General features: G+C 58.9%; 1 protein-coding gene across 5 annotated transcripts in view; it reads left to right on the forward strand.

Annotated features, from left to right (window-relative positions):
• SHANK3 (SH3 and multiple ankyrin repeat domains 3) overlaps positions 1-24,595 on the forward strand; it is a 51,351-nt gene that overhangs the window by 21,109 nt on the left and 5,647 nt on the right. For 4 of the 5 annotated variants that reach the window (XM_049884793.1, XM_049884797.1, XM_049884796.1 and 1 more), the window contains exons 13-21: positions 3,198-3,273; positions 4,216-4,298; positions 5,737-5,861; positions 5,941-6,073; positions 7,018-7,098; positions 11,704-11,727; positions 15,642-15,772; positions 16,435-16,519; positions 19,946-22,205. In XM_049884793.1, the coding sequence (XP_049740750.1) occupies positions 3,198-3,273; positions 4,216-4,298; positions 5,737-5,861; positions 5,941-6,073; positions 7,018-7,098; positions 11,704-11,727; positions 15,642-15,772; positions 16,435-16,519; positions 19,946-22,205 (2,998 nt within the window). The remainder of the gene's footprint in view (positions 1-3,197; positions 3,274-4,215; positions 4,299-5,736; positions 5,862-5,940; positions 6,074-7,017; positions 7,099-11,703; positions 11,728-15,641; positions 15,773-16,434; positions 16,520-19,945; positions 22,206-24,595) is intronic. The other variant, XM_049884794.1, reaches the window with a different exon arrangement.

Raw genomic sequence — 24,595 nt, forward strand, 5'->3', positions numbered from 1 at the left:
GGTCAATGTGGAGGGATGGGGATGAGGGTCTGATGCCAACCTGAGCAGTGTGGCTAGACCAGCAAGGATGGATGCAGGTGTGCATAGTCACCATGGTGTGTGTGGGGAGAGGAGAGAGGAGGGGTGAGTGCTGGCAGGACTTCAGGATGGGAAAATACAGAACTCAGGGCCCTCCACGGCTGGTTTTCTTGTTTCACAAAGGAGAGACACCGTCAGCTTCCTGAGGGCCACAGTGTTAGTGGCGGGGCCTGGAAATCCAGGCCAGTCCTCATTCCTCCTTCCTCTCTCCTGTCCTTTCTCCTTCCCTCCCTCCCTCCCCCTTCCTCCCACCCCCTCCTCCCTCCTTCTCTCCCCCTCCTCCCTCCCCTCCTCCTTCCTCCCTCCCATCCTCTCTCTTCTCCTTCCTCCCTCCCCCTTCTCCCTCCTCCCTTCCTCACTCCCTCCTCCCTCCTTCCCTCCCCCTCCTTTCTCTCTTCCTTCCCCTCCTCCCTCCTCACTCTCTTCCTTCATCCCTCCCATCCTTTCTCTTCCCCTTCCTCCCTCCCCCTCTTCCCACTTTTCTTCTTCCCTCCCTCCCTTCCTCCCCCTCCCCCTGCTCCCTCTCTCTCTCCCTCTTCTCCCTCCCTCCGTCCCCCCTTCCTCCCTCCCCCTTCCTCCTTCCCTCCCCTCCTCTCTCCCTCCCTCTTTTTGTCCTTCCTCTCCTCCCTCCCTCACTCCCTCCCTCCCCTCCTCCCTCCCTCCCCTTCCTCCTCCCTCCCTTTGTTCCTCCCTCCCCTCCTTTGCTCCTCCATCCCTCCCTCCCCCTTCCTCCCTCCTTCCTTCCTCCCTCCCTCCTTTTTCTCTCCCTCCCTTCCTCTCTCTTTTCCTTCTTTCTATCCATCTACCTGCCCATTCTTATCTCCATCTATCTTTTGGCCTACCCACACTCCTACCATCCATCTACTCACCCATCAACCCATGCTATCCATCCACTTACCCGCACACCACCCATCCATCCACCCACCCTCTTTCATCAGTCCAACATCCATCCGTTTTTCCGTATGTCCATTTATGCTTTGACTGACCCATCCACACGTACATTGACCCATCTGCCAAATCCATCCACTTACATACCCATTTTCCTTTTAGTCTCTCCATCAATCGTATGTCCATCTGCCCTTTGATCCACCCACCCGCTCATCTGCCCATCAGTTTGTCTATCCATCTGTCCATCTAGTTAAAATGTTGAGTGCCAGCTATGTGCCAGGCTCCGTGTTAGGCACTAGGAGTAGAGTTATAAATATGATGTGGTCTTTATCCTCAAGGAGCTCACAGTTAGTGGGGCAGGTAGGTAATCAAACGTTGTGGGGCTGCTTTGATCTCATTTCCTACTGCCTTGTCTTGCTCCCTCTGCCCCAGCCCCACAGGCCCCTCACTGTCCACGGGGCCCTAGGCAGACTCCTGCCTGTGGGCTTTGCCTTGCTGCCCCCTCCCTAGAAGTCCTTCCCTGTACGGCTCCCACATGTCCTTCAACATTCACGCCACCCCCCGCCTTCCTCAGGAGCCCTTCCATGGCCACCCGAAACTGCAGATAGTCGCTGCAGCCCTTTTCTGCATATTTTCCTTTAAGCATCTATGGACGTTTTCTGTCAGCACTTAGTGTGTTACGTTTTAACTTATTTTTGGTTAGTTTATTCTTTTACCCAAATAGCTGATAAAACCCATGAGAACTGAGACTTCTGTTCTCTGCTGTATGCCTAGAACCAGAAGCAAACAGGGCCTGGGATACAGAGGAGCCCAATAAGTACCTGATGAATGAATAAAGTGATCTGCAGAAATGCTAATAAGAGAGAACAGGAGAGAGAGAGAGAAGGCGGGGTCCTTGTCTGGAGAGGGTCAGGGCCTCCGTCTTTTGAGGAGTCCGGTCAGGCCGCCGAGGAGGCAGGTCTGGAGCAGGGCAGAGGTGGTGGCTGGAGTGTGGGTTAGACACTGCAGCTGGTGGAGCTCATGAAGCCAGGGTGGAGTAGGTGACAGTAGCCAGCCCCGCAGTGCCATGTGGGGCTCTGAGATCAAGGGGATGGATTGGGGGAGTCCTGTGGGGGCAGAGACGTCAGGGAAGAGGCCCACCCTCCACACCTGGACTTCCAGCTCCACTTCGGGACCCCGTGAGGCTGAGGGCAAGGGGCTGTGGTGGTGAGGGGTTCAGTGACAACTTGAGGCTGCTCTGCACCAGTGCCCACAGGGGCAAACCGCAGCCCTTGCACACAACTGTGGTCCACAGACACTCAAAGACAGACACATGCGTATGAACATTCTTGAGCACAGCCCTTACAATCACCGGTCACAGACACAGACATGCACATGCGTGAGCATAACCCTTCCACATGACTGTGAGTCACAGACACAGACATGTCCACGCATTTACGCGTGACTACATCACGGACACTCAGACACACACACGTACACACATGAGCATGGCACTTACGAATGACCACGGGTCACAGATACGCAGACACAGACAGACACGCATCCCTTACATGTGACTGAGGGTCATGGATAGACGTGGCACTCGTAGATACGAGCGCAGCCATCACACACGCAGATGCACAGATACACGCACGTGCATAAACACGAGCACAGCACTTACGCGCGACTGAGGGTCACGGATGCTTACAGACATGCACACGTACACGCGTGAGCACGGCACTTAACGCACGCATAGCATTTATGCATCACATCTACACACATGAGGACAGCACTTACATAGGACTTTGGGCCACGGCCACTCAGACACATGCACGTGCACACACTAGCATAGCCCTTACATACAACCATGGGTCACGGACACACGGACGTGGATAATCATAGACACATACACACATGAGCACGACTGTGAGTCACAGACACTCACACACAGACACACACACAGACCCCCTCCCTCACTCTGAAAGGCTCTGCCCCATCCCATCTCTGTCTCGGGTACTCCAGGGAGGGATGCCCAGGCTGCTGCCCTTCCTGGACTCCCAGAGCCCAGGATTCTTGCAGGACCCTCAACCTTCCTGCCCAGCTCCTCTGGGCTCCAGGGCCCAGGTTTTTTGGCCCCTTCCATCTGGGCATGCATGGGTGCACATGGGCAGACTGGTGGTTGGCACGGTTAGGGGCAGTTCAGTCCAGTTGCAGGACATGACCCCTCCATCAGCTCCTGAAACTCCCTTCAGAAACTCGGGAGGATCGGACCAAGCGGCTTTTCCGTCACTACACAGTGGGCTCCTATGACAGCCTCACGTCCCACAGGTACGGTGGGGTGGGGGGCGTGGATACGCCAGGGATGTGGTGGGGGGCGTGGACATGCCAGGGATGTGGTGGGGGTAAGGGGTGTGGACGCACCAGGGATGTGGTGGGGTCAGGGGGCATGGACACACCAGGGATGCGGTGGGGGGTGTGTGGACACCTCAGGGGTGCTGCAGGGGGTGTGGACACATTAGGGGTGCTGCAGGGGGCAGGGGTATGGACACCCCAGGGGTGCTGCAGGGGGCGGGGGTGTGGACACACTAGGGGTGCTGCAGGGGCGGGGGTGTGGACACGCCAGGAATGTGGTGGTGGCAGGGGGTGTGGACACGCCAGGGATGTGGTGGGGGCAGGGGGCGTGGACACTCCAGGGATGCGGTGGGGGGTGTGTGGACACATCAGGGGTGCTGTAGGGGGTGTGGACACACCAGGGGTGCTGCAGGGGGCAGGGGTATGGACACCCCGGGGTGCGCAGGGGGCGGGGGTGTGGACACACTAGGGGTGCTGCAGGGGCGGGGGTGTGGACACGCCGGGAATGTGGTGGCAGCAGGGGGTGTGGACAAGCCAGGGATGTGGTAGGGGCAGGGGGTGTGGACACGCCAGGGATGTGGTGGGGGCAGGGGTGTGGACACGCCAGGGATGTGGTGGGGGCAGGGGGTGTGGACACGCCACGGATGTGGTGGGGGCAGGGGTGTGGACACGTCAGGGATGTGGTGGGGGCAGGGGTGTGGACACGTCAGGGATGTGGTGGGGGCAGGGGGTGTGGACACACCAGGGGTGCTGCAGAGGGCATTTTGATGGGAGGGGGGGCATTGGCTGGTGGGAGCCATCCACAGATGCTGGGTGCAGAGGTCAGAAGGTGAGGGGAGTGGGCAGGCTGTGCCCTGGCCCCATCTGGGGCATGGAAGGGTCGGCTTGGCTCCCCCACCCTCTCTGCTCTCTGCTCAGTGATTATGTCATCGAGGACAAGGTGGCCGTGCTGCAGAAACGGGACCACGAGGGCTTCGGCTTTGTTCTCCGAGGAGCTAAAGGTGCTGGGCGGGCCCTTGTGAGGGGTGGGGCCGAAGGTGCTGGGCGGGCCCTTGTGAGGGGGTGGGGCCGAAGGTGCTGGGCGGGCCCTTGTGAGGGGGTGGGGCCGAAGGTGCTGGGCGGGCCCTTGTGAGGGGGTGGGGCCGAAGGTGCTGGGCGGGCCCTTGTGAGGGGGTGGGGCCGAAGGTGCTGGGCGGGCCCTTGTGAGGGGGTGGGGCCGAAGGTGCTGGGCGGGCCCTTGTGAGGGGGTGGGGCCGAAGGTGCTGGGCGGGCCCTTGTGAGGGGTGGGGCCAAAGGTGCTAGGTTGTCCCTTGTGGGAGGGTGGGGCCAAAGTGCTGGGTGGACCCTTGTGAGGGGTTGGGGCTAAAAGTGCTGGGCGGGGCCTTGTGAGGGGTGGGGCTAAAAGTGCTGGGTGGGCCCTTGTGAGGGGTGGGGCTAAAAGTGCTGGCCTGGGCCTTGTGAGGGGGTGGGGCTAAAAGTGCTGGGCGGGGCCTTGTGAGGGGTGGGGCTAAAAGTGCTCGGTGGACCCTTGTGAGGGGATGGGGCTAATGTGCTGGGCGGACCCTTGTGAGGGGGTGGGGCCAAAGGTGCTAGGTTGTCCCTTGTGGGAGGGTGGGGCCAAAGTGCTGGGCAGGCCCTTGTGAGGGGTGGGGCTAAAAGTGCTGGGCGGGGCCTTGTGAGGGGTGGGGCTAAAAGTGCTGGGTGGACCCTTGTGAAGGGATGGGGCTAATGTGCTGGGCGGACCCTTGTGAGGGGGTGGGGCCAAAGGTGCTAGGTTGTCCCTTGTGGGAGGGTGGGGCCAAAGTGCTGGGCGGGCCCTTGTGAGGGGTGGGGCCAAAGGTGCTAGGTTGTCCCTTGTGGGAGGGTGGGGCCAAAGTGCTGGGCAGGCCCTTGTGAGGGGTGGGGCTAAAAGTGCTGGGCGGGGCCTTGTGAGGGGTGGGGCTAAAAGTGCTGGGTGGACCCTTGTGAGGGGTGGGGCCAAAGCGCTGGGCGGGCCCTTGTGAGGGGTGGGGCCAAAGTGCTGGGTGGACCCTTGTGAGGGGGCGGGGCTAAAGTCCTGGGCGGGCCCTTGTGGAGGAGGTGGAGGAGGTGCAGAAGCCCTCAGGGTGTGCCTCTTGGCTCCCCTCTTCCCTCTTCCTTACCCGCCTCTTCCAGTTTTCTGCCAGGGTGGTGACTGTGGTTTGGCTTTGGACCTACGCTAGTGTGGGTTCTGATCCCTCTTCAGCTTCCGTATCTTTGCTATCTAAGAGTCTGGGACAGGGGTCACTTACTGTGAGCAGGGAACTCTCAGAGAGAGGGACCACAGATTCTAGAACACTGCATCGCGTGGCCTTTACTGCCGGGTTCTGTTCAGCCACCTGTGCTCACAGTTGTCCCTTCACCCTGTTAACTGTCTGTGGGAGGTGACTGTGCCACCCCGCTGAGCCCAACCCTTTGCAGCGGAGACCCCCATCGAGGAGTTCACGCCCACACCTGCCTTCCCCGCGCTACAGTACCTGGAGTCTGTGGATGTGGAGGGCGTGGCCTGGAGGGCTGGGTTGCGCACTGGAGACTTCCTCATCGAGGTGAGGCCTGGCCCTACCTGCCTAACCCCAATCCTGATTCTTGGCCAAGGGGGAAAGAAAGCCTTCTTTGTGTCCGCAGGTGAATGGTGTGAACGTGGTGAAGGTTGGCCATAAGCAGGTGGTGGCCCTGATCCGTCAGGGCGGGAACCGCCTTGTCATGAAGGTTGTATCGGTGACCAGGAAGCCTGAAGAAGACGGGGCTCGGCGCCGAGGTGAGGGCTCAGGCTCAGGCCACCGACTCCAGCCCCTCATTTTTCTCCCCATCCCTGATCCCAGACTGCTAGCATCGGATTTCTAAACCTAGATGAGGAGCCCAGATTTGGTCCTGGTTTTCAACCCCATCACTGATGTTAGGCTGCTGATCCTTGGTCTCTGACTCCTGACACAGGCTGCCCCACCTCAGGTCCACCTGACTTCTTGGGGCCCCTGGCCCTCCCTCATGCTCCTTTGCGCCTGTCTTGTCCTGCCCTGGGTCCCCTGCCCCCTTCCTCCTGGCTCCCCCAGCCCCTGGTGTGGCGGCCGCCCTCCTTCCGACACCGGCAGCAGCTGCCTGGAGGCCGGGGTTGCCATAGCAACCGTGAGGTTGACGCTGTGCTGCTGCCTTACTGTCGGAGGGAAAGGGGGAGGCGGCACCTGAAGGGAAGAGGAAAAGCGTCTTCTTGCCGCGCCGCGGCCGCTGCAGCCCGGGCCCGGGAGGCTCTTGCTGGCCCGGCCCAGCCCAGGCCCCGTGGCTCTGGCTGGCCACACTTGCGTCCCTGGGGAGTGTGGGGGCTGCCTGGGCCCAGGGGTGCTCAGGGACAGTGGGAGCCGGGCCTGTGGGGAGACCCCTCCCAGCCCCCACTCCATGGCTCTGGTGCCCCCAGGCCCAGCCCTCAGAGTCTGCAGTGCAGGTACCCAGGCCAGAGCCAGGTGCAGTGACCCCCACAGGGGCCCTTGACCACCTTCCCACGGTCCCGACCCTGGGGGCCTCTGAGCTTCCACGCCATGAAGAAGTTTGCGTCTAGCCGCAGTCTCAACAAGATCCTCGCACAGTGTGACTCCTCCTCACGGGAGTACGAGGAGGTCCAGGCAGTGGAGCGCAAGTGGCACCTGCACCTGGCCACGCCGCGCCGCCTGCTGCTGGACAGGAGGCCCAAAGCCTCCCTCTTCTTTGCAGCCCCGCCTCCCCCCAAGAGGGCCCCCAGCACCACACTGACACTCCGCTCCAAGTCCATGACGGCCGAACTGGAGGAGCTCGGTGAGCGGCGGGTGGGGCGGTGGCAGGTGGACACAGGTGGGATGGGTGGTTGGGTGCAGACACGGAGGGATGGGCTCAAGGGTGGACAGATGGACATATGAACGGGTCAAAGGACAAATGCATGGCACACTGCTGTGGTGGGGAAAATCGGCTGTCGTGGGGTGGGGCTCGGGGATGGGACAGTGCTGGAGCAGGATGGGGGACAACCTGGACAGATGTGTTTGGGGAGCAGGGCCTGGGTCCCCAGGTGTGTTTTCCGTGTGTGTGCATGTATGCGTGCGTGTACATGCTTGTGTGTGTGTGCGTGTGTGCATGTGCGTGCGTGCATGTGCCGTGTCTGTGCTCTCCACATCTCTGACTTTACTCCTGCGTCTTCTCTGGTTGAGGGAAGGCAGTCCTGGAGGGAGGAAGGAACAGGAATCAGGAAACTTGGTCCTGCTCCTGCCTCTGCCAGGCATTGAGTAACCTTTGCATTTATTTTTCCCTCTCTGTACCTGGTTGCTTATTGGTCAGGTGGGGTAATGGCACTGAGCCTGATCACCTCACAGGGCTGTTGTGAAGCTAACAGTAGATGACAAGAAAGGGCCGTGTGTACCTTGTGGGGGGTGAACAAGAGGGTGTCGGACTTTGATGGGGACTTATCATGGGTGTGTCCTGATATGTGACTATTAATGGCCTCGTGGGCATGTCCTGACATGTGACTGTTAACAACCTCATCATGGACATATCCTAACTTATGTGACTGTTAACAGCTTCCTCATGGACATGTCCTGATAATATGTGACTGTTAACAGCTTTAGGGACATGTCCTGACACGTGACTGTTAACAGCTTAAGGACATGTCTTTACATATGTGATTATTAACAGCTTTAGGGACATGTCTTGACATATGTGACTGTTAACAACCTCATCATGGACGTATCCTGACACGTGACTGTTAACCTCATGGACGTGTCCTGACACTTGTGTGTGACTGTTAACAGCCTTAGGGACATGTCCTGACATGTGACTGTTAACAGCCTCATCATGGACATGTCCTGACATATGTGACTGTTAACAGCCTCATCATGGACGTGTCCTGACATGTGTGACTGTTAACAGCCTCATCATGGACATGGTCTGACATACGTGAATGTTAACAGCCTCATCACGGACATGTCCTGACAAATGTGACTGTTAACAGCCTCATCATGGACGTGTCCTGACATGTGACTGTTAACAGCCTCATCATGGATGTATCCTGACATATGTGACTGTTAACAGCCTCATTATGGACACGTCCTGACATATGTGACTGTTACCAGCCTCATCATGGACATGTCCCGACATGTGATTGTTAACGTCGTCATGGGTACGTACTGACATATCTGTTAACAGCCTTGTAATGGACACATTCTGGCATACGTGACAATTAATAGCAATCTTGCCTTCCATAGTGTAAACCCAATCCTAGCCCCAGTCTTAGCTCTGCCACTGCCATAGAAGGAACCCTGACTCCCAACATGATCCCTGACCTTACACATGAACTGAGCCCTGACACACACCCACAGGCTGAGCCCATCCTCCACCCCAAATAAGTGCTCTTGGCTGTAGTTAAGTTGAATGTAGAGAACAACACCAGGATAGGCTGGACTGACATGGTTAGGATTTTTTTCTCCATAGATACTCTGGGTAAAATAAAATAAAACTAAATTAAAAATGTAGAGCTAACTCAATAAAGGAAGAGACATGCCTAGGCTTCAAAGTTGAAGAGACCAGTCAGCCAGGGGAGTAAGAGGAAGCTAATGTTTCCATAGCCCATGAGACCTTTGAACCTGGATATAGGTCCTAAGGGTTGGGGTTAGGGTCTGATGCCCTCATGAGAGCAGGAGACATGACTGTGGACCCATGGGAAATGAGAAAGCTAGAACCAAGCCTGAGAACTGAATTAGCGTCTAAAGAAGTGGAAGTCATAGAATAATGAGAGACAGTAAATCATAGAAAAATATGAAACAGGCAATAAGATAAAATATTAAGAAAATTAAAAGAAACAATACAACTCATAACTTAAAAAGAACAGATTGATATAAAAAAGCTACAAGCAGGTTTTAGAAGGATCCCAAAAGCAAAAAATATAGCCACTGAGATTAAAAACTCCGTGGAAGGAACAAGCAGTATAATGTAGGTGAAGAAAGAAACAATGAATTGGAGGAGAAATCTGACGAAATTACTGAGAGTGCAGCACGGAAAAATAAGTAGATGCAGAATATCAAAGAGCAGTTAAGAGATGTGGGGGACAAATGAGGAAATCCCAGAATCTACTAAATGGGAGTTCCAGAGTCAATATTTGAAGAATAAATGGGTAAGAATTTTCCAGAATTGAATAAAGACCTGACTCTCCAGTTTGAAGAAGCATAAGTCAAGAGCAGGGAAATAAAAACAAATCTGATCTAGACCCATGATAGTAAAACTGCAGAATACCAGAATCAAAATTGTAAAATTACCAGAGAGAAAAGCAAGATTACTTTTAAAGGCATAATGGTTAAGTTGATAGCTGACTTCTCAGCAATAACAGATCTAGAAAATGATGGAACAATACTTCAAATATCAGGCAAGATAACTCTCCACCTAGAATTGTATAGCTCTCTAAACCCATTCATTCAAGAGTGAGGCAGAGGAGCCACCCTTCTGGCTCTGGAGCCTCAAGGGTCCAGGGCCAGTCAGCCAGTCACAGAGAACTGACCTGTCACACTGAATGAGGATCCAGACAGATTGACAAACCAGATACCAGCAGGCAGCTGGGTCTGGCTGGACATCAGACCAAGGCTCTGGTGGGCAGGTCCCTGGAGTCTCCTGCCAGAGGATGTCAGATGGTCCTGTTCAGGTGCATGTTCAGAAGGGACCCTCCTAATTCTGCACAGAGAGGGGCTTGAGCAGCCTGAGATTCATAATCCTGGGACCAGGAACCCTGCCTTGCGGAAGCAGTAGGATTGCCTTCTGCCCTCTGAGCTGTTTTTGTCTGAAGAGCTGAGACCAGTGTGCAGAAGCAGCTCCTCCTCCTCCCTACTTTTCCCCGACTTGGGTTCCCACCCTCTCCTGTACATTGGCCTCACAGCATGGCTGCTCCAGGCTGCTCCATGGACTTGTCTTCCAGAAGACCCTGCTTGTGGCTTTGGGTCAGGATCATTTTCACCAGCTCCTCCCTGAGATTGTGTCCACACTGCTGGGTGAAAATCACGACTTGTGTGGAGCTGGCTCCAGACAGAACTGGGCAGCCCGCTGCCCCAGAGGGCAGCCATCCTGGGCAGCCAGCACCATGTGCCCACCTTCCAACCAGCCCCTCTGGAAATGTCTTGTGTGGGGAAGGCCAGGCCACCATCAAGGTTTCCCCAGGTACTCAAGAATCAGGCTGCAGTCCAGCCATTTTTGTATTTTTAAAGGATAGAAAATCGACCTGTTGGTTCATTCCCAGCACAAACAAGTCATCCCTATGAGTTGCAGTGTCTAGCTGAGGACACTTCCGGGATCCCACTGTCTCTTGAGGAAGGAGAGTGGACACCTGGAAAGTCAGGAAGTATGAGGGGACAGAGAGAGCAGATGGCAAGGGTACAGGTGCACCCCAGGGTGACCGTGTGCTGGTCAGAGGATGTAGGAGGGGGCTGTGGAGGGGGGGTCCAGGTGGGGGGATGGTGTAAGCAGAAGCTGAAGAGTTGGGGTGAGAAGAAGGGGTGGGTGAAGACCCACCTTCTGACTTGGTACAAGAACAGGAAGGCAAATCCCCTGTCCCTGCAGTGGGGAGCTCCCCTGGTCTCCATGTGCACATCTGTTTGGCTTGAGGCGGGGATGTACTGGGGCTGCAGGGCTCAGTGGACAACCAGGCCAGGGAGGGTCCCAGCATGTCCAAGCCCTGCTGCCCACCCAGGTTCCCAGAAGTCTTGATTTCCTCGTACCTCACTTCCTGGATCTCTTTCCTTTTGTGATGAGTACAGAAAACAGCCAAGCAGGGCAGGCGCCACACTAACTGTGCAGTCTTGTGACCAGCCTCATTCTGGGAAAGGTTTCTTGGCCAAACAGACATGGCCGCCCTTTGTACACAGAGCTCTGGTGGCCACCCTAGGCAGCAGTGGTCTCCGAACTTGACTTTTATAGGGGGTTTTTCCTTTTTTCTCAACAAAAATTTGAGCAAAACTGAAAATGATTTAACTATGAGGGAATTCTCTGTGTATGTGCGTGAGTGCACGTGTGTGCATGTTCGTGTGTGTGCGTGTGTGCGTATGCATGTGTGTACGTGCATGCATGAGCATGTGCACTGCGTGTATGTGTATATGTGTGTGCATTGCATGTGTGTGCGTGCATGTGGGTGCTGTGTGCGCGCATACACGTGCATACGTGTGTTTCCACGTAGAGTTGTCTCTCTGAGTTTCAAGCAGTGTAATGACTTGGCATCTTGGAAGATGTGCTCTTTTGCAGTCTGATATGAGAATAGAGGCTAGGATACTGGGGATGGGGGTCCTGGTTGCCAATGGGGTGGGAGGTGCGGGCTGGGAAATGGGTGTGGGGGATGGGGCCCAGGTGCTGGGGATGAAGCTGCCTCTTACTCCCTTTGCTCTGTTTCTTAATTCCAAGCCTCAATTCGGAGAAGGAAAGGGGGTGAGTCACCTGCTGTGGGGCCTCAGGGTCCCAGGCCCCAGCTTTTCCTGACCCCATCCGAGGGTGTGCTGGTGTCAGGAGTTTCCGCTTCAAGTCGTGGTGGGTTCTGGAGGCTGGGGCTGCACCATCCTGCTGGCCTCCTTCTGGAAATGGTGGGGGTTGTGGCAGAAGACCCCTGGCACTAGGTGGAGGGCGCAGGATATCTGCCCTGGAAAGAGGGAAGGGCATGTTCCCAGGGGTGCAGCCAGGTAGGCACAGCTGTAGATCTTGGGGCTTAGAGCTGAGCCGGGCAGCAAAGGAAGCTCCTGGCCTTGGGAAGCCCAGATCGGGCATGAAGGATGGGGCGTGGTTATTCTGATGAGGAAGGGCTAGGAGGGGGGAGACCAGCTGTGGCACATGCAGAACGTAGTGGTGATTGGGGCCACAGTGGGCAGTACCCAGGGATGGCGCCAGCTCCCTTTATTTCTGTAATTCCTGGGGGCTCTCTGTGCCTGGCTGGGCCCACGGCATTGGGAGCCCCCCTCCCTGCAGGCCCAGGGACCTTCGGTTCCCACTGCTACTTCCTCTGGGGCTCCTCTCTGTATGTCCAGCCTGGCCACAGAGGATGCAGGGTCCACGCAGGCAACTCACCCAGGAGTGGTCTGCAGTAGTCTCAGGGCCTGGGCTCCACTGGCCCCTTGGCCTCTCTGGGTGGACAGGGTGCCTCCCTTTGCTACTACTTGGGATTTGGGGGGCCCAGACAAGGCTGGAGGTGGCCTTCGTCTAGGCCATCTGCTGACCTTGGCCCTGGGCCAGCCAGGGCCCCTCTGTGCTGGGTCTGTTTCCTGCTCTCCCTACATGGGAATAGGTGTGCTCACTCGCTGCCCAAGGCCCAGCCTTCCGTTGCGCTCGCTCACTTTCCACGGCCCAGCCTTCTCTCACCCTCACTCACTCTCCAAGGCCCGGCCTTCCGTCGCCCTCACTCACTCTCCAAGGCCCGGCCTTCCGTCGCCCTCACTCACTCTCCAAGGCCCGGCCTTCCGTCGCCCTCACTCACTCTCCAAGGCCCGGCCTTCTATCACCCGCAATCCCCGAGCCCCAGCCTTCCATTGCCCTCACTTTCCGAGGCCCAGCCTTCCGTCGCCTTCACTCACTCTCCAAGGCCCGGCCTTCCATCGCCCTCACTTGCTCTCTGAGGCTTGGCCTTCCATCGCCCTCATTCACTCTCTGAGGCCAGGCCATCCATCGTCCTCATTCACTCTCTGAGGCCAGGCCTTCCATCACCCTCACTGGCTGCCTAAGGCCCAGCCTTCCATCACCCTCACACACTCTCCAAGGCCTGGCCTTCCATCATCCTCACTCACTCTCCAAGTTCCCGCCTTCTATCACCTGCAATCTCCGAGGCCCAGCCTTCCATCGCCCTCACTCACTCTCGAGGCCCAGCCTTCCATCATCCTCACTCACTCTCCGAGGCCTGGCCTTCCGTCGTCCTCACTCACTCTCGAGGGCCAGCCTTCCATCGCCCTCACTCACTCTCCAAGGCCCAGCCTTCCATCACCCTCATTCCCTCTCCGAGGCCCAGCCTCCCATCATCCTCACTCACTCTCCGAGGCCCGGCCTTCCGTCGCCCTCACTCACTCTCCAAGGCCAAGGCCCAGCCTTTCATCGCGCTCACGCTCCAAGGCCCAGCCTTCCATCACCCTCACTCACTCTCCCAGGCTCAGCCTTCCATCACCCTCACTCTGGGGATTTAGCACTGCCTCCAGCCCTCCCGTGTGACTGGTCTTTCTGCCTCCTTTCACCTTCCGAAGCTTCCTTGCTGTCGCAGCTCCAGGTGTCTCTTCAGATATTAAAGCAGATTCCAAGGCCTCCTCCAGGGATCCCTGTCTCTTCCTCAGCCTCTGGGGCAGACCCGAGCTATTCCTGGAATATTCTGGCTCCATTTCCCAGCTCACCAGTGGGCTCCCAGGGTGCTGCATCACCCCTTGCAGGGACAGTGGTGGCAACTCCCCCCGCAGGCCCCTCGTGATAATCTTGATCATACCTGCTTAGGCCTGGTTGTTCAAACGGTCCCGATGGCTGTAATGAGGCTGGGTGGAGGTTTAGGCCCCAGCACCCAGACCTGGCTCCTGACAGGCTTCATTTTCTTCTCCAAAATCCCTTACTTACAAATTCATTGTGTAGTTTGCTGGGGGTGGCGTCAGCCCTGGCAGCTTGTGGTTTGCGGGATCCTCGATTTCTTCCATTGTGCCAACAGTTCTCGCCTGGCCCAGCACCACTGCTTGTGATGGCTGCCGCCCTCACCCACTGTTTTGGGTCTGTGGGAGCCAGTGCAAACCAAAGGTTCAGGTGGCAATGCCCCCCTGGTGAGCCAGGGCCCCATGTGTCCCCAGCATGTCCTCTGTCCCCTCATGTCTTCAGCTCTGTGGCTCAGGACTGTGCGTGGCTAAATCTGGTCTCTACTTTTTGGGCCTGTGACCTGGGGCCATTTCTTCTCTCTGAGCTCCAGTGTCCTCATGGGCAAGAAGGGGGATGACAGTATTTTCTTCACGAGGTAGCTGGAAGGACACACAGAGAAAGTTCAAACACTGCAAGTCCCCAAGCTTGCCCCCTGAGCCGCCCAGCACTGGGCACTGGGGGTGCAAACCCCTGAGCTGTGTGGGACCAGGTGTGTGGATGCAAGGGTCAGTGTGCGTACATTACGTGTGTGGTCTGAGCCGTGGGAGCCTTGCAGTGTGTGTGCCACCCTCCACTTCCCCATGTGCAGAGCTGTTCTGATGCACTGTCGTCGACAAGGACACTAGGCCATGAGGTCGCTGGGGTCGGCCAGGGCACAGCAACTGGAGCTGGTCCAGGCTGGATGCGGATGGGTGCGGAGAGCTTAGGAGCTGCCTGTGTGGTTGCTCTGTGGAGCATAGGAACTGGTGGGCACTGGCCCACAGCCCTAGCTTGGGCCTGGGAGGAGAAGCAAGAGGGCTTGGGCTGGCCGCGGAACTTGCCCAGCACCGTGACCAGATGTCTGGCCCCTTGCTGTTGGCACAGCCCCACAGAGTTGGGGATGGGGGAGCTTTGGAGTCTATGGGGGTCATGGAGTGAGGGTCAGCGCAGCTGCCAGTGGACACATGGCTGTTGTCCCAACACCCACCTAGCATCCATGTGCTGGTCCTGAGGGGCTGAGATGGAGCTGAGTTGGCAGGGCCCTTCACCCCTCACAGGGTCTGGCCAGGCAGGAGCTGCTGCCCACCCACCCCTGGGGGCGTCTTCCACCAGCATTCTCAAGTCATGTGGTAGTATATGGAAATTTCCAAATCATTCAAAATACCACTTTTTAAGCCATTAATTTTAAATAGTCTTGCTGGTAAGAGCAAACAAAGCCATCGCTTTATAGCAGATTTAAAAGGTACTTCTCAGTCCTGGCCATTCTCCACCCTCCTCTGTGGCTCCATGTGCTTTTTTCCGAGGGTCCTTTCCAGCACGGCCCCCATCTCTCCATTTTCTCCACACTCCCACCTGGGAGGCTCCTTGGCCCCAGGTTTGCACAGAGCCACAATTTAGGCTAGCCTAGGTTGGCAGGTTCTGTTCCACATCTGTCTGTCCATCCGTCCATCCTGAATGTCTGCTCAGCACACATGGCCTGCATTCCAGAGCAGAGGAGGTGACAGGCAGTACCGGGCCACGTGCTGATGAGTGCTGAGAAGGGCAAAGGCAGAGGGGAACGGGGGAGGTCAGGATGGTGTGGGTTGCTGATGGCTCTCCCTACCCTGGTCCTCTCCCTGGTGTCACCAGAGTGCCCCCAGAAGTGGGGGTGGGGTGGGGTCTCTGGAGGGTCTGGGCAGCAGACCTCTGAGGGAGTAAGAAGCCTGGGGGGCACCCGGGGTTGTGGGGCTGAGGGCCCTTAGGTCTGGTGCTGACACAGGGCCTCTTTGGCTGTGCAGAGAAGCTGGATGAGATCCTGGCGGCAGCTGCGGAGCCAACCCTGAGACCTGACATCGCGGACGCAGACTCAAGAGCAGCCACCGTCAAGCAGCGGCCCACCAGCCGGAGGATCACACCGGCCGAGATCAGTGTGAGTCCGGCACCTGGCAGGGGGCTGCTGGGGGTGTGTGGGTCATGGGATGGGACCTGGGTCACGTAGTGTGGGATTTGTGACTCTGTGTGAGTGGCTGTGGTCCCAAAGACTCCATCCCCTGCATGTGGCCCACGTGGGTTGGTGCAGGGACAAGGGACCTTATGCAATGTGCGGTGCTGTTGGGCGTTCCCTGGGGGGTCTTGCACACTGGCTGCAAGACGACCCTCTTCAAACATCTGCCCGGCACCTGTAGAGTGTTGGGAACCCTGTGTGCCCTGGAACTTGTGTCCCTCTCGGGTGTTTGTACATTTTTCTGTGGTAAGGGTCCATCGCTTCGACCCCACCGTTCGGAGGAGAAGGGCCCACGGCCTCTCCCAGGCACACTCAGGCCAGCTCAGCCTGCCCCAGGGTCACTGTACCACACGCAGGGCCCCAGCGCTGGGGATGTCATAGCACAGCGTGTCCCCCCACACTTCTACCCTTGCGCCTGCCAGGGCAGAGGCTGGTCTGATTCCTGAGTCCTGGTGCCCAAGGCTCCAGTGCCCCTGGAGTGAGCGGTTGGGGTGTCTGGTCTGAGGCTCAGAGGGGGGATGGGTGGGGACTGGAAGAGAACTGAGGCACCAGTGCCCTAGAACCTCCATGTCACCCTGACCCCACAGTCATTGTTTGAACGCCAGGGCCTCCCGGGCCCAGAGAAGCTGCCTGGCTCACTGCGGAAGGGGCTTCCACGGACCAAGTCTGTAGGTACGGCCAGGCTGGACACGGGGCTGGCGGGCCAGGGCCCAGGGTGGATCGGGGCCTGGGGTGGGATCCGGGGTCCTGGGTGGGATCAGGGTCCTGGGTGGGATACAGAATCTGGGGCTTGAGGACATCTGCTTCTTGGGTCTTCCCTGCTCTCTGTCACCTGGCCCCCGTCACCTGACTCTCCTTTGTCTTTTCCCAACCCCCACTCCCAAGTGGAGTCTCCAGTTTCCACCCAAATCCTCCCCCTCCCCGGGCACCAAGGGACCTAATGTGTTTGTGGGACATATGTGGTGTCAGTCCTACCCTACCCCAAAGATAGGTTGCTGGAAGACACCTCGAGGCTCCCTCCCCATTATCTACCACCCCTTGCCCACTGGGTCCCCCTTCACCCACCAGCCCTGCCCACTGGGTTGTCCTCCACCTACCACGCCCATGCCCTGGCCCCCCTCCAACCACTGCGCTGATCTGTGCCCCATCTCAGTCCACCGCACCTGACTTATGGACGCCACCTCTCCTTCGTGCTGTTGTCCCCCAAGGACACCAGCACCTCTTTCCCTCAGGTCTGTGTCTCCATTTCCTGGCTGCTCTCCACTCGGCTAAGTGCACATTAAGTCTCTAATCCTAAAAATACTCTTCCTGGGAACCTGCCTCCCCCTCTAGCTGTTGCTCAAATTCTCTCCTCCCCTTTACCACTTTTTTCAAAAACATCCCCACACTTGCCATCTATCTGCAGCCCCTCACTCCTTCCCGCCCTTCAGCCACGTGGCTGGTGCTCTCCACACCCACACTGATGCTCCAGCTGGCCTTCGGCCTCTGGTCCCTACACACACACTGCCCTCGTCTTCCTGACCTCCCTGTGACAGTTGGCTCCCCTTTCTGCTCCCTCCTCTATGAAGCTCTCCCCCCAGGGTCTCAGGACGACACTCCTGGCCTCCCTTTCTCAGCTTCACCCCCTGAATGTTGGTGTTCCTCAAGGTTTGTCCTCACCCTCTTCCTGCTCTGCCCAGGCTCCCAGGTGGCCTCATCACCCACCCAGTTCCATCAATGCTTGGGCCCCCAGCCAGCCTTTTCTTTGGACCTCAGCCTGCTCACTCATCTCCACGTGCTGTCCCCCCCACCCCCCACGCCCTTCACCTGTTAGTGAACACCCACGCCCGCATTCACTGTGGCTGGGTGCTGTTGCCCACTGGTCGCTGACTGCTTACAGAAGCCCTGTGGGGTAAGTACTATGAGCACCTGTTTTACAGATCAGGAAACTGAGACAGACGGGTAAAGTGTCCTGCCCAAGGTCCCACAGGAGCCCTACCCATCTTCTGTCCATTCACTGACTGGCCAACCACCCAAACTCCCAACCATTCACCCACCCGGGGCTGTGTCAGCTGATGTGCACTCTGGGCCAGTGCTGGCCTGGGTCTGGGGGCTGAGACCCAGCTCAATTGGGGAGGTGGCAGGTGTGCAGGCAGCCTGGTGGTCCCACAGAAGACATGCTTAGGTGCTGTGGGAGCAGAACAGGGCTCCAGCCACACCTGGGCATATAGGGCTGGGGGCATTGGGCTTAGACATGTAGGATGAGTGGGGCTTCCTGGGGACACATGGAGTCAGTGTGTAAGAGGCACCATAGTGTGTAGGGGGGCCTGAGGCTGCATATGCATCCTTCATCTGCAGGGGCCCCAGGTTTAAGCATCGCCTCTGTAGACCACGAGCTCCCCAGCAGGGAGCTCACTCTATCTCCCTGAACTTGGAGACCTCATGTGCACTCGGATGGTGAAATGACAGGGCTCCCTCTGCCTGCCCCTTGGCCTCCAGCCACCCCCATAAGCACCGGTTGGCATCGCTCCCTAAGCCCCTACTCTGTGCCCTGGCTGTGGCACTGGGCACACAGTTTGACCCTTGGAGCCTTAGGGTCTGGATGCCTAAAAGTGGGACTCCAAAGAGCTGCCCTGAGGCCTCCCCAGGGGACTGCCCACAAAGGTTTGTGCAGCATGTGGGAACCTGGCATGCAGGGACAGTCCTGTGGCTGCTGACAGTACCAGCAGGTGTGGGTCCTGCATCTCACTGCCCCTCCCCACTGCACTGCATGTGGGATCAGGACAGGTGCCTGACCCCCCTTGGTGGGCAGCTCTTGCCCCAAGTCAGAGCTTGGTGCCATTGCCGTGACGTCACTTCTGTCTCCACACATCCCTTGGCTTCTGGGCCCCTGAGCACACTCCCTGTATCTCCAATTGCCACCCTCTTCAGGATGTGTGTCCATGGTGCAGGAAGTGCAGCCAGGGAGGAGATTGGGGACAGTCTCACAGAGGTCCCACGTCAGTGGCGAGGGGAGGGCAGGCCCAGTGATGGCTGAAGCTCCAGCTGCCCTCCTATGGCACCTGGTGGGTGCCTGTGCTGGAGCTTTAGGGGGCCTGTTCTCTCCACGAGCCCCTGGGGACGGGTGGTCCTCTTTTGACGTGAGGGAGCCGAAGCTCCAAGCAGTTAGGGGGCATTACCAGGACTGGCAGAGCTAGAATTCAAATGGAGTCTTGCACACAAATTAGGTGTCTGTCTCATGTCCCAGGGACCTCGCTGAGGTCCTGCAGCTTCTGGCAATGGGACGATGAGGACCCTACCAAAGCCTGAGTGAGGTGTGAAGTAGGCTCTCCATAAGCTTGTGCTGCCTATGGCGGAGCTGAGGCACACAGGGGCTCAGGCCTGGGGACACACAGCCACTACTGGGTCAGACTGACCTTGTGGTCAGGTGCTCAGCCTCCAGTGTCATCTTCATCCATCTGTCTGTTCATCAGCTGCTGGGCAGCAGCTGTGGCCGAGGCTGTGTCCCTGCCTTTGTGCTGGGTCTGGGCCCCCTCACACCTGTGAGGAAGGAGGTGATTTCTGGATGTGACCCTGTACTGGCTCCTGGCAGTCACTGCTTTCCTCTTCCTGTGTCCATGTATCAGCTGCCCAATGAAATCCTGCAGTGTGTTCCGGCTCCTTGGTCTGTAGCTTTAGTCATCATCTTTGCAAACCCCACCCCCAACACTGCACTGATGGCTGGAGCCTCCCAGTCCCACCCACGTGGGTATCTGGGGTTGGAGCGTTTGGACTTCTCCTTCCACAAGGCACCCCTCACCAGGGCGCCACCTTCGTTTCTTCTTAGCCTGGGCCTTCTGTGCCTGTCGCCAACCCCTCATCACATCTCCTAGAGCAGGCCTCAGTCTGCAGCCCTGTCCGTGCCTCTGGGGGGCTGCCCCGCCCTCCTGAGTGCCCCCTGCCCACAGTCATGGCCCCTGTCCTGATGGGAAAACAATTCGGGATCTTTCAGGGAGCTTTTGCCATGGGGCCTCTTCGCAGACGCCCTCCCCGCTTCGGGCGTGCCTGGACACCTCGGGCCTAGCCCAGGCTCCGGGCTTCCTGCCAGCCTCACGGGTCCTTGGGTACCTCTGTCCGCAGGGGAGGACGAGAAGCTGGCGTCCTTACTGGAAGGGCGCTTCCCGCGCAGCACGTCTATGCAGGACTCGGTTCGCGAGGGCCGCGGTATCCCGCCGCCTCCGCAGACCGCGCCGCCGCCCCCGCCCGGCCCCTACTACTATGACTCGGGGCCGCCGCCCACCTTCTCGCCGCCGCCGCCACCGCCGGGCCGCGCCTACGACACCGTGCGCTCCAGCTTCAAGCCAGGCCTGGAGGCGCGCCTGGGCGCGGGCGCAGCAGGCCTGTACGAGTCGGGTGCGCCGCTGGGTCCGCTGCCCTACCCCGAGCGGCAGAAGCGCGCGCGCTCCATGATCATCCTGCAGGACTCAGCTCCCGAGGGGCCCGATGGTGCCCGGCCGCCCCCCGCCGCCACCCCGCCCGAGCGCCTGAAGCGACGCCCGCGGCCACCGGGCCCCGACAGCCCCTACGCCAACTTGGGCGCCTTCAGCGCCAGCCTCTTCGCGCCATCCAAGCCGCAGCGCCGCAAGAGCCCGCTGGTGAAGCAGCTGCAGGTGGAGGATGCGCAGGAGCGCGCGGCGCTAGCGTTTAGCGGCACCGGCGGCCCCGGCTCCGGCAGCTTCGCCCGCGATCCCTCCCCGACCCACCGCGGGCCCCGACCCGGCGGCCTCGATTACAGCCCCGGTGACGGCCCCACCTTGGCGTTCGGTGGCCCGGGCCCGGCCAAAGACCGGAGGCTGGAGGAGCGGCGCCGCTCCACCGTCTTTCTGTCGGTGGGCGCCATCGAGGGCAGTCCGCCCAGCGCCGAGCTGCCCTCGCTGCAGCCCTCGCGTTCTATCGACGAGCGCCTCCTAGGCGCAGGAGCAGCCCCTAGCCGCGACCTGCTGCTGCCCTCTCCCGTGTCCGCGCTGAAGCCATTGGTCAGCGGCCCCAGCATCGGGCCCTCTGGCTCCACCTTCATCCACCCGCTAACCGGCAAACCGCTGGACCCCAGCTCTCCCCTTGCTCTTGCCCTGGCTGCTCGCGAGCGGGCTCTGGCTTCTCAGGCACCCTCCCGGTCCCCCACACCTGTGCACAGCCCCGACGCTGACCGCCCTGGGCCCCTGTTCGTGGATGTCCAGTCCCGGGATTCAGAGCGAGGAGCCTTGGCCTCACCGATCTTCTCTCCGAGGAGCCCAGCCTGGGTTCCTGTGCCTGCACGCAGGGAGCAGGAGAAGACCCCCCGGGAGGAGCGGAAGTCACCTGATGACAAGAAGTCCATGATTCTCAGCGTTCTGGACACATCCCTACAGCGCCCGGCTGGCCTCATTGTTGTGCACGCCACCAGCAATGGGCAGGAGCCTGGTGAGCTGGGGGCTGAAGAGGAGCACCCGGGCTCCCCGGAGCTGGCCCCGGCCCCCATTCAGTCAGCAGCCGCAGTGGCAGAGCCCCTGCCCAGCCCGCGGGCCCAGCCCCCCAGCAGCACCCCGGCGGACCCTGGGACAGGCCAGGGCAGCTCAGAGGAAGAGCCGGAGCTGGTGTTTGCTGTGAACCTGCCGCCGGCCCAGCTGTCCTCCAGTGATGAGGAGACCCGGGAGGAGCTTGCTCGCATTGGGCTGGTGCCACCCCCCGAAGAGTTTGCCAATGGGGTCCTTGTGGCCACCCCACTCCCTGGTCCAGGCCCCTCGCCCACCACGGGGCCTGGCCCGGCCTCAGGGAAGCCAGGCAGTGAGCCTCCCCCTGCCCCTGAGTCTGCGGCTGATTCTGGCGTGGAGGAGGCTGACACGCGAAGCTCCAGCGACCCCCACCTGGAGACCACGAGCACCATCTCCACCGTGTCCAGTATGTCCACCCTGAGCTCGGAGAGCGGGGAACTTGCCGACACCCACACCTCCTTCGCTGACGGACACACTTTTCTACTCGAGAAGCCACCAGTGCCTCCCAAGCCCAAGCTCAAGTCCCCGCTGGGGAAGGGGCCGGTGACCTTCAGGGACCCGCTGCTGAAGCAGTCCTCTGACAGCGAGCTCATGGCCCAGCAGCACCACGCCGCCTCCGCTGGGCTGGCCTCTGCCGCCGGGCCTGCCCGCCCTCGCTACCTCTTCCAGAGAAGGTCCAAGCTGTGGGGGGACCCCGTGGAGAGCCGGGGGCTCCCTGGGCCCGAAGATGACAAGCCAACTGTGATCAGTGAGCTCAGCTCTCGCCTTCAGCAGCTGAACAAGGACACGCGATCCCTGGGGGAAGAGCCGGTCGGCGGCCTGGGTGGCCTGCTGGACCCCGCCAAGAAGTCTCCCATCGCGGCAGCTCGGTGAGCAGGGATACGTGGGGAGGGGGCCCATCTGCGTCTATGGTCCACCCTCTGTCCCCCATGGCCCACTTTTTTCACCCAAAACTCCTGCTTCCCCACTACCTACCACCCTCCATTTCCTGTCCACTACCTGGCCTGGCTTTGAGATAGAAGGTTCTTTGAGGCCGGCCTGTGAGATATTTCTACTCCCCCGCGGTGCTGGACAAAGGAGCTGGGCGCTGTCAGAGGCCTGGCCAGTCTGAGCACTTGGTGGCTCCCTGCCAGGTTCTTTCAGGTACTTGCTCCCAATCCCGACTAAAGTTGCCTCACCACCCAGGGTTCTTCCAAGTCCACTCTGGGGTGTGCCCCCAGAGCCTGGCGTCTCCGTGGCCTCCCCAGGGCTATGTGGCTGCCACGTGCTGGTGCCTTCCTTCCTGGGGGCTTCAAGTGCACCTTTCTCCTTCTCTGGGACCTGCCCAGGAGCCCTGGGACACGGGCCCCCGCCACATCTTTAAGACCCGCCGAGGAGCCAGAGGGACTCCCTGCTCCTCCATTTCATTATCCCTTACTTTCCATCCCCATGTCCCCTGTCCCACCACCCAGGACACTGTGTGCCCTGGCCGTGTGGTGGGGTTGGCAGAGGGAGGGAGCTGCACAGGGGCTAGGTCTTTCCTTGAAGACCCCCTCCCTAGCGGAGTCTCTCTGGCCTGTGGCTGCATGAACAGTGTTGGGGGTTCCTGCTGTGGGCACTGACCGAGGGCAGAGCTTGCCGGTCTTCTTATTTGCCTTTTTACAGGCTGTCCCTTTGCTGCTTGTGCTCCATAGGTCTGCCCTTCTGGCTTTTGGGAGTATGTGTGGGATGCCACCTCCCAGCCCCCCTTCTTGCTGCCCTGAAGACCAACCGCAGGCCCTTTCCTGTGCTCTTCTGATGGCAGAGCACAGGGTCAGGGGAGTTGGAGCTCTAAGACCTTGCAGAGTTCTTGCTCCCAGGATCCTGACCATGCTGCTGTCTTCCTGCTGGGGACTTAGGAGGATGTGGGGGCCTCAGGAGTTCACGTGCCTCTCAAGGGGTCCCAGGACCCCCCTCGTATCTTGTCATTTCAGGGTTTGCTCTGTGGCTTTTTCTGCCATTAGCCACTTCCAACTTTGAGCCAAACACCAAAGACCTTTTCCTAGTAGTGCAGAGTATAAAGTGCCCTTAGGGTGGGCCTGATGGTGTGGATGTGTTTTCAAGCAGGGCAACCAGGAGTGCTAGCTCTCTTTAGGACCAGGCTCCTGCCTAGGGCTCAAGGGAGCCGTGACTGCTTCCCCTCTCCCTGCAGCCCTCCTGTTGCTTTGCCTCGTGGCCTTGAGGAAACTCAGAGCCATTGGATGTGTGTGGCAGTGCCTGGCACGTGGCTGTTCCTCAATAAACGCTTGTTAAACGGATGAAAGAAGGAAGCTAGATGCATGTGGTGTCTTTTGTGGTCTGAGGTCTAGAGAGGTGGCTCAGGGCAAGGCAGCGGAGGACAGATGGCCCCACGTCGATCAGGCAGCCTGGATCTTGCACTCTGCTTGTTCCACGGGCAGGAGTAAGATGGTCACACAGCTGGCACTTGCCCAGAACAGCTCCTTCTCACCATCCTCTCTAGCACTTGGCCTCCCCCAGGCGAGGGTCTGGCCACATGGAGAAGGGCAAGGCCAGCAGCCGTGGCCTTCTCATCCTGTCTTCTGCAGCCCAGTGGAATGGGAGCTTATTTTCCTCAGTTGTTCCTGCCAAATCCTTGGCTCTCATTGGTCTAGTGTGGGTCCCCTACTCCACTCTGAACCACTCACCAAAGTCAGGGGGACAGGGGATGGTCAGTGGCTGGGCCTGGGGCCAAAACCACCCAGCCAGTGGAGGGGAGAGGTCACTGACAGTCTAAACAGCAAGCAGGCGTCTACATGGCATGGCCCTCGCCCACTTCAGCAATTTGCTTTGTTCCTTGACGTTAACCCTGTTATTTAACCTGGCATTAACTCTGGGCTCTGGGTCACGCACCTGTGCCAACTCTCAGGTTCCTTTGTGGGGAAGTGTAAGTGCCAGATGAGGGCTGGGAAAGGTTAGGGTTAGATGGCAATGGTATCATTTCTACTTCTGGGCAGTGAAACTGCTGTCCCTCAGAGATCCTTTCAGCCAGTGATGGTGGGCATCTGTTGACCTCACCAGCCCTCTGCACGAGGTGGTCTGTCATTAAGCCCCCTGTGACTACACCCACAGGACTCACAGGCAGAAATAGTGGAGAACCACGTTGACCTAGCAGTTACGTGTAAACGAATAATACATTTTTCGTGCGCCCAAGTCAGGTGCGGCTGGGACCAGCTGCACCAGACCACCCCCACCCCCCCATGTCTCCCCATTCCCTCTGCCCAGCACTCTGCTCTCTTCACTC

The sequence above is a fragment of the Elephas maximus genome, chromosome 4 (genome assembly GCF_024166365.1).
Source record: "Elephas maximus indicus isolate mEleMax1 chromosome 4, mEleMax1 primary haplotype, whole genome shotgun sequence".
Taxonomy (NCBI): Eukaryota; Metazoa; Chordata; class Mammalia; order Proboscidea; family Elephantidae; genus Elephas; species Elephas maximus.